This window comes from Benincasa hispida, chromosome 6, assembly GCF_009727055.1.
Source record: "Benincasa hispida cultivar B227 chromosome 6, ASM972705v1, whole genome shotgun sequence".
Lineage (NCBI taxonomy): Eukaryota > Viridiplantae > Streptophyta > Magnoliopsida > Cucurbitales > Cucurbitaceae > Benincasa > Benincasa hispida.
Window position 1 is genome coordinate 45,475,935 of NC_052354.1, and position 8,556 is coordinate 45,484,490.

An 8,556-nucleotide genomic window follows, 5' to 3' on the forward strand; every position below is an offset into this window, starting at 1 on the left:
ATCCTAAATCAATTGTTCATTAGAGAGACAATGGTACTTAAGGAGAAAAGATGTAACTCAGAGATAAAACGGTAGTTGACGTAGTTGAGGTTACGAACAACCAATGAAGGATCAACTCATCGATGACAGTTATATCAAATGAATGCATAATATATCTATAGTGAGAGGAGTGCAACTATAGGATATAGTGAACATTCCTGTTAGTTAACAAATGTTCATTAACTAGGTTAAAGAGTTTGACCGATTAGTCTCGGATCATTGGAGCCCATGATCTATAGATCCATCGAGTCTCCTCGTTAGCTCACTAGGGACAAATTTGAAGAACTAGGTGAAGTGAGCATTTGAAATATTCAAATTCGGTCTTTAGGGGAAATTGTATTTTATATGAGATATAATTTACATTTATATAATTAAATTCTTGGAGAGTATGTTTTAAATAAAATTTTAGCAGGAAAGTGTTTGAAAATTGATTAATGTGATTAATTAAAAGCTAAGTATCAAAGACAATTTAATATGTGATATTAAATTTGTTTATTTATTTAATTAAATAACTTCTAAATATGAAAATAGTATTTCATATTTTTATCAAAAATTATTTTATTATAAAATTTATTTTAATAAAAAATTAGTTAGTGGAAAAATCCAATTGTTGGATTTTTCTACTAACTAAGAGGTTTTTTAAGTGGCTCTTTCAAAGTTTGACACCTAGAGATTTCATGCGAGTTTGAGGTAGAAGATATTCAACATAGGATTTTGCATGTATTTTGTCTTTAAATAGTCTTGTTTTTCAAATGTGGAAAAACTAATGTTTCCTTGAATATTGAAATTACCTCTTCGACAAAACCTCATTTACTGTCCTTTTTACTAGAGTGAAATTTCCTAGCTTTCACTAACAAAACGGTCCCACAACCATGTTTTTCAATCGGAGGATAGCGAGGATTTTCTGTTGGGGGTGTCGATCGAGTACAAAGAGGAAGATTACGGTAGATTCTATGTACAAAGGTTGTATTTTTTTCTTTTTTTGCATGCTTATACATAGTCTTAATGTAATTAGAACATTATCGATCTTTGCTTCCGCTGTGCATGTTGTCTTTATATTCCAACAAGGGGGAGCCTAAATACATTTGAAAGGGTGTCGCATCTAGAGGGAGCCTAGGTGATATGGGAGTTGAGCTCTACGTGAGCCATTATAGTAATTGGTATATTACAGATAAGCATTATGTTGTAAATTGTTTAACCCATCATTATTAGTGGATTATCTTTTCTGAGTATACAGCCCCCCAGACGTAGGAGGTTTATCATCGAACTAGGTTACCAACTCCCGTGTTCATTTATCTTTATTGTTGTTAGAATTATGTTATTATAATATTTGTTGGCGTTTTCTGTTTAACATCCGAATTTTGAGTGTTGAGTCACCCTAATGCTTTTTCACAAATTAAAGACTAAAATAAATAATAAAAAGTTTAAATCTTATTTGATAACGATTTTATTTTTAGTTTTATGTTTTTGAATTTATGCTTGTTTCTTTTTAATTTTTCTAGTATAGTTTCCACCAATTTTGTAGAAACACTTGAATTTCTAATTAAATCCTAAAAACAAAAACAAGTTCTTTAAAGCTTTTTTTTTTTTTTTTTTTTTAAATTTTTTCAATTTAGCTTCATTTTTAAAAAATGCAGAAATTAACTAGCTAAGTAAACATAGAAAATTATAGTGTATATTGTTTTAAATAGTAAAATTGTTGAAAATATTTTCAGGTAGCAAAATGGTTGTTTATTAGTGATAAACTGCGATAGACTTTTATCACTAACACTGATAGATGTCTATCGTGATCTATCACTAATAGATAGTGAAATTTTGTATATTTGTAAATAAAGTTGATTCATGTTTTTTTTTTTATATATATATATTATTAAATCTATATATATATATATTTGAAAACAACCCAATATTATAGGGTGAAAGTAGTGTTACAAGTTTAAACAAAAATGAATATCAAATGAAGTTTTATATACTAAATAAAACAGTGAAAGTTAAAAACTAATTGATGAAAAATATCCAAATCTTTAGTCTTAAAAGTTTTAAGAGTTTTTTTTTCTCTTAAAATATATTTTTTTCATCTTAATATAAGTGAGGTATAGACGTTTGAACATCAAATTACAAGTAAATATACATATCAATTATGAATTTTTTTAGTAAAAAAATTATTGTTGTGTTATATTAACTTTTATTAATATTATATAAATTTATACCATAAATATTCTAATAAATGTCTCACATTATTAGTATATTTGAACTTCTAACATCTAAACATAATTTAGATCTCGTTTACTATCCATTTGAGAGTTGGATACAATTGTAAAGAGGTTAAACGAGCATCTCACATCCAAAAGGTGCCCCACATAGGTTTTCCCCGAAACCCCCCAATCACTTAGATTGCGTTATAAAGTAATTGAAATGTTAATAGATTACTTTTGGTTGTAAGAGGATTACTTTTGATTGTATTTACCAACCTATGTAATTGTTAATTGAAAAGTGTATATTTTATCATAACTCTCAAAATCTTTAAAAATTTAATACCCAAACCAAGGATTTTAAAAAAAGAAATAGTATTTATTTTAAATTTCGTGAATCTATTTCATATATTAATTTGATTGTAGATTTATTTTTTTTTTCAAAATATTTTTTTCTTAATTGATAGAATAATTCTAATATATATTTTTTAGATATCATAAATATATATATATATATTTTAAGAAAAATCTTTAATATATTCTTTTTTGTCTTGAAAAATAAGAATAATCTCAATCTACAATCTTAAACCAAAACTAGAAATACTTAGCGTGTTTGGTTTCCATGGAACGAGTTGGAGCGAGAGCGAGAAAGGAATTTATTGATGAAATCACATACCTAGTGTATCTGGTTTTGACCACATAGCAAGGGTTGGAGAAAGTGCGGGAGCGAGATCAAATGAAAAATGAGGGACTCAGGAAAATTGCTAGGATGGAGAGAAAAGAATGGATATCAAGTTTGATGTATATGGGCTTTTTTAATATTAAAAAGGAAGAGTAGTGTGTTTATACTCAAATTGAGATGTATATACTAATGGAAGGTGGGCAAAGTAGGTCAAAATCATTGTAATCAAATTTACACCTTAAATAGGAGCAATTGAACCCCAAGAAATAGGGGTAATGTTAAATGTGGGCACCACTACGCTTTACCTTTAGGGGATTGGGTAAACAACCGCAAAAGCAACAAGGTGGATCCCACTTCTATGAATTAGATACCATTTGCTAAGATTGTAGAATATCAAATGTAGCCTTAGTCAATATGACACTATCATTTGCGTAAAGAGTTATCATTCCTTTTCTACCCCACATTTATTGAACTAGAACATTCTTGCTAAAGGTCTCTTTGGATTGACATGAGAAAAAAGTGTGTTTAAAAAAAAGACTCATTTTTATTTAAATATTTTTGGCAAAAATAATTGAAAATACTCTTTAAAAGCTAGTTTGGCACTCCGTTTTTTTTTCTTTCTAAAATGACTTATTTTTTAAATTGAAAATTTGAAGATGCATTCTAAACACATCCTGATAAAACATAGTAGAATATAATAGTTGTGTACTTTTAGAGTTGTTTTTTAGTTCAATAACTACCAAATCGAGAGATAGAAACATCGACAAACTGTATTTAGTGTTATATACATCACCAAGTAAAGCTCTAAATGGAAAAAAATGTGAAACTTACAGACATAAATTTCATTGGAAAAATTTTCACCCAAAATAAGCGTAATTCAACTGACATAGTATTTATACTATTAACTTCAATGTCAGAGGTCTGATTTTCCCATCCTACATATTTAATTCAATACCTTTGAGAAAAAAAAAAAATCAACCATACAAATTCTTGAGACCATGTTATACATAAGAATTAAATTTGCAAAAGAAAAACTTATACACATTGAAAATTTAAACGCTTTGAGAGGTAGAAGAAGAAAACATTTTAACAATACAATCCCCAATTCCAAATTTTGATGTTCTTCCTCCTCAAAGGAACTTTTCAAGTCCATTTTTGGGATCATATAAACTTTCTCCACATTATTTGATTTTCTTGCCTCATTTTCTCCCCCTTTATTTGATGTTTGTGATTTGCAATTCCATGTCATCCTTCTCCTCAATAATATGACTCCCATCTGGCTTCTCTATTGTTGGTTTTTCCATGTTGTGATGATCTTCTAGTTTCATCTCTTTGGACTTCCCCCATAGCACAGCATAAAGCCCAATGATTATCAAAACAGAGCCAATAACACTGTTGAATCCCACAAAAACAGTGAAAAATACCAGAAAAAAAAAAGTCATTTATTACATATCAACACTCCTCAAAATTACCACAAAAATCTATAAGTAAAATGATAAGGTCTCGTATAATAACGATTCTATTTTCTAAATTTATACTTGTTTTCTTCAAAATTTTCAATCGAAATTTTTATCTTTATTAAAGAAACACTTAAATTCCTAATTGAGTTTAAAAAATATAAACAAGTTTTTTAAAACTACTTCTTAATTTTAAAATTTTGAATTGACTTTTAAAGAGAAAATAGATAACAAAACACAGAAATTAATGAACGAAAATAGTGTTTATAAGCTTAAATTCCAAAAAAACAAATGGTTTTCAACTGGAATCTAAATGAAACGAAAAGGGCGTAGATCAAGATTAAATTTTTCAAAAAAACAATGTAAGCTAAGATGGTAAGTGTTTTATATACTTTTTTAAGAAGAGTACTAATATGGTTAAAATGACCGTTTGATAACGATTATGTTTTGAATCAAAGAAATGCATGGATACGTACGTTCCGATGTAGAGTTGTTGGTGGAGTAGAGCCCAACTAAGGATGGCCACAATGATAAGCAATAAAGGAGAGAAAATGGAGACATAGAGAGGGCCTTTCCTTTGTATAATCCATGAAGTTATGCTAAATGTCAATGCAGAGCACACAACTCCCTGTGAATAAACAACATATCATAGAAGAGAGTTTCTCAAACTTTCCGTAATGACACTACGTACGTACGTATCGAGAGATTTAAGTACGGTACGTACCGCATAAAGAGCTGCAACGAGTCGGATTGTACTTTTCAAAGACCAAGCAGCAACATTGTGCTCTGAAATCACAGCTATGAGTCCACATTGGAAAAAGGCCATGAAGCACAACAATGTAGTACTTGTATAGGGAGCTTTGAACTTGACACTCAATCTTGCCTACAAAGTATAATAGTTTCTCAAGCTATCTTTAGATTGGAAATTAAAGTGTAGCAAAATTAGGGTAATTAATGATCTAAAACACACAGACACTTTAGTTTGATAAACGTGTTCTTGTCCGACACTCTGATGCTTGTTGGATACATATCGAACATTATTAGTGCAACAAATGTGTTAGGACATTTATATCACACCTGTTGAGTAGATTGAAATGACACATATACGACAATATAATAATAAATTTTAAGTGTAAAATACATTAAACTAATTTTTTAAGCATACACATGCATCAGTCCATTTACTTTAAATTTACTTATGGTGTAAAATGATATATATTATTAAAAATGTATATTTTAATAAACGTGTCCTTGTATCTATGTCTTAAATTAAAAAAAAAAAAAAAAAAAAAGTGGTATTTCGTTGTATTTGTGTCTCATATTCATGCTTCTTAGCTGATTATGATTATATGATTACTTACTTGGATGACAAACCATAATGCCCAAGCAAAAGAGCTCAAGAGCAACAAAACCGAGCCGAGGACGCATTTTCCTTGACGGTTCGTCGGGTTTGTTTCCTTGATCATTCTCTCAACATATGGCCAGTGAATTTTTGATTCACCTAAGTCAATGGTGTGTCCATGGTAGAAAGACAGCAGCATTGCCCCACATACACACAAAATTGTCCCTGTTACCTTTGCAAAACCAGACTTGGTCTTGATTCTCACACTCTCCTGTCTGCCAAAATATTACATATTATATATTTATATCAAAGCTTTCCATTTAAAAAGAAGCCCTTAATTTTACCTTTAACAACATTCCCTTAATCCAAAAACTTAAGTTAGATTACAAATTCTAGTACCACATGTTACCTCAATTTATAGAAAGAAATACTGACGGACTTGTGTGTGTGGGATCCATGACATACGATAATATATTTTCTCTGATGACATGTTAAATGCTGAATCAAAATTGTTATTACATCGTAGTACTAATATAAGACTTTCTTTTTATAGCAAGTGGACTATATATTATACGAAACAGAATGAAAATGACACGTATAACACTGAACTCGAAAGCTTAAACTAATAAATTAGAAAGAGAGAGAATTAAATTTGACCTGAAAATAACAGCAAGAATAAAAGTAGCAGCTGGAAGAACATTGGCCATGGCACTTGAAATTGTTGGGTTTGTGTATTTCAACCCAACAAAGAAGAATATCTGGTTTCCTGTTGCTCTGCCCCGAAACATTTAAAATTTAGGTCGTTTAATAACAATTTCATTTTTTAGGTTTTTTTTTTCCATTAATTCTTAAGACAAGAATAAATTTTAAAAATTAATTTTTTTTTTTGTTTAATTTTTTAAAACATTAGTATAAAGTGAATAATAAAAATCTTATAGTTATCAAATGGACGTTTTTCATTATTTCTAATAAAGTTGTAAAGTTGAAAACTTGAAGATGGACCCTTTTTATTTTTTTACTCACCCTGATAAGGAACACACAAAGATTTGAATCAGAACTGTAAAAGTGATCTTTGGCCTTGTTTTCCTGCACCAAAAATAATAACAAATAATAAATAAATAAATAAATATTACATGAATCTTTACAAGAAGACAAACAAAAAATAGAAAAAACTAAATAGAACAATCTCCATATAAACAAACAAGAAAACCAAGAAAGATTCTTTTTTTTAGTATTTTTTGAACTCCTCTCTTCAAAGAAATTGTAAAAAGAAAAAAAAATGAAACCCATAACAAAGAAAGGATGGATAAATATGAATATATATGAAAAAAGAAAAGAAAAAAAGAGGTTAAAAAATTATGGGTATAGGGTACCTTTCAGTAAAAAAGGCAAAAGGAGCAATGGCCAAAGTGCCAAAAATCTGTCTATAAGTGAGAAGAACAAGAGGGTTCATTCCAGATTGCATGGCAAGTTTTGAGATAATGTTTATACCAGCATAGCATATTTGCAATATAATCATTCCTATCAATGCTGTAATATCATCTCCTTCCATTTCTTCTTCTTCTTCTTGAGATGTTCTTGATCTTTTTGAGAGAGAAGATCAAAGGTATTCACAGAATGAATCCATGCATGAGGGAGAGAGAGAGAGATTTAGAAGAAGTATATATATGTGTGTGTGGACGTTTGTGAGAGGAAAGAAGGAGAGGGGCTTGAAGAGAGAAGTTACGTGTGGGAAGTTATGTAATGAATTTGAACTAGATTGGTAATTAAGACAAAGAACAAATTTTGAATTAACTTGAGTATGGCTCAACTTTGGTTAGTTAAAAGAATATCAATTAATTCGGTACATTTAAATAAGTTTCGAAAAACTAATTAACAATATTATGTGAATTATGAATAATAAAAAAAAATCTATTACAATTGCAGTAGTTTTGATTGTGAAATATTAAACATGGTCTAAATATAAATGCTTGTTCGCATTAGAACACAATAATAGAAAAAACTACTACGTCACTCAACGACTAGTCTAGTCTAGTAGTGGTTTGGATCTTGATCGAAAACCCGAGCTTTCCGAGCTGATCTCTATGTTGTTGGGGAACTCTGCTACAATTTGACCACCCTTCTTGATTTACTATGTTTCAGTCTTTTAAGTACTTTTGGATTATATTTCACACGCGAGGATATGTGCTTGTGGGCTAGGTGAATATTGGATACAAGCGAATCTCGATAAGTGGTTAGAAGTGTTTGAATCTCTACCCCACATGTTGTTGGACTCCAGAAAAAAAAATATTAAAATACCTTTTTTAGTCTATTGTTCGTTAAATTTCATTTTATTTTTGTTTTACATTATTTTTATGCTATCAATAGTTAGTCATTTGATGTTTTTTTTTTTTTTTTTTATTGAAAAGGGTTAAATAATAAACGTCATTAATGCAAACGAGAAAAAAATAATGAAAATTGAGTTTTGTTTGAAAGCTTTAACGATAAATTAAGAGTATGCATATGAACTAAAATGAAGTGAAATTAAAAGTATAGGAACCAAAAATTATATTTTAGTAAAAACATATATATATATATATATAACCAAAGCAATTATATTATTGTGGCAGTCTCATTGATAAATATTTAAAAAATGGTGTAGTTGAAAATGGTTCGAGAAATAACTATATGAGGGGAATTGATGTTACAACATTAGACGTATGAGATAGAAAAACATTGAATTTTTTTTTTTTTTAAGATAAACAGTTGTACCTAGGGAAAGGATTCATGGGTCGATGAAACTACTACCGATTGTAACGATTTGATTGAATAATTTTTCGAGATATAAATGGAAAGGAAGAATTT

The 8,556-nt window shown here is 29.2% G+C and overlaps 1 protein-coding gene across 1 annotated transcript; it reads right to left on the bottom strand.

The window, feature by feature from the left end:
• Positions 1–4,127: 4,127 nt before the first annotated feature.
• LOC120080598 (WAT1-related protein At1g09380) lies at positions 4,128–7,252 on the bottom strand. Its single transcript, XM_039035317.1, has 7 exons — positions 7,086–7,252; positions 6,736–6,798; positions 6,370–6,486; positions 5,732–5,987; positions 5,095–5,253; positions 4,847–4,998; positions 4,128–4,305 (listed from the first exon to the last, which is right to left on the bottom strand). The coding sequence occupies exons 1-7, from the start codon at positions 7,229–7,231 to the stop codon at positions 4,128–4,130; spliced, it is 1,071 nt and encodes a 356-aa protein (XP_038891245.1). The 5' UTR covers positions 7,232–7,252.
• Between the last annotated feature and the right edge of the window lie 1,304 nt (positions 7,253–8,556).

Coding starts and splice junctions, on each gene's coding strand:
- LOC120080598 (XM_039035317.1), bottom strand. CDS start 7,231: ATGATTATATTGCAAATATGCTATGCTGGTATAAACATTATCTCAAAA. Junction 5,254..5,731: donor CATTATGGTTTGTCATCCAA/GTAAGTAATCAT, acceptor TATACTTTGTAG/GCAAGATTGAGTGTCAAGTT. Junction 4,306..4,846: donor CAACAACTCTACATCGGAAC/GTACGTATCCAT, acceptor GGGATTCAACAG/TGTTATTGGCTCTGTTTTGA.